At 62.2% G+C, this 357-nt stretch overlaps 1 protein-coding gene across 1 annotated transcript in view; it reads right to left on the minus strand.

Moving 5' to 3' along the window:
* Positions 1–64, minus strand: part of LOC104507981 (T-box transcription factor TBX5-A-like) — a gene marked incomplete at both ends in the record, with an annotated part of 8815 nt that extends 8751 nt beyond the window's left edge. Inside the window, one exon of the mRNA XM_010149437.1 lies at positions 2–64. Within this exon, the coding sequence (XP_010147739.1) occupies positions 2–64 (63 nt within the window). The remainder of the gene's footprint in view (position 1) is intronic.
* Positions 65–357: the final 293 nt, after the last annotated feature.

Raw genomic sequence — 357 nt, forward strand, 5'->3', positions numbered from 1 at the left:
TGTTCTCGTCCGCCTTCACGATGTGGAGCCGGGGCTGGTATTTGTGCATGGAATTCAGGATGATCTGAGCAAAGGGAGAAGGAGAGGAACATCCCGTGAGAATGGAGGGGGGCCACAGCATGGTGCACACACACGCTCCCCGGGGGATGGGGAGAGGAGGAAGTCCACGCATCCCCTTCCCCAACATCTTCACCCCAGAAGGGTTGGTTTGGGTACTGGGGTGTGGGGCATACCCCTCAGAACCCCCCCAACCAAGGAGCCCATCGGGACCGGGTGATGCTGTGAAAAGTGGTTCCTTACTCGCTGCCCCCCCACCCCCGGCAGCCCTGGGCTGGGCTGCGGTGCCACACACCCCTG

The sequence above is a fragment of the Eurypyga helias genome, unplaced genomic scaffold, assembly GCF_000690775.1.
Source record: "Eurypyga helias isolate BGI_N326 unplaced genomic scaffold, ASM69077v1 scaffold26733, whole genome shotgun sequence".
NCBI lineage: Eukaryota > Metazoa > Chordata > Aves > Eurypygiformes > Eurypygidae > Eurypyga > Eurypyga helias.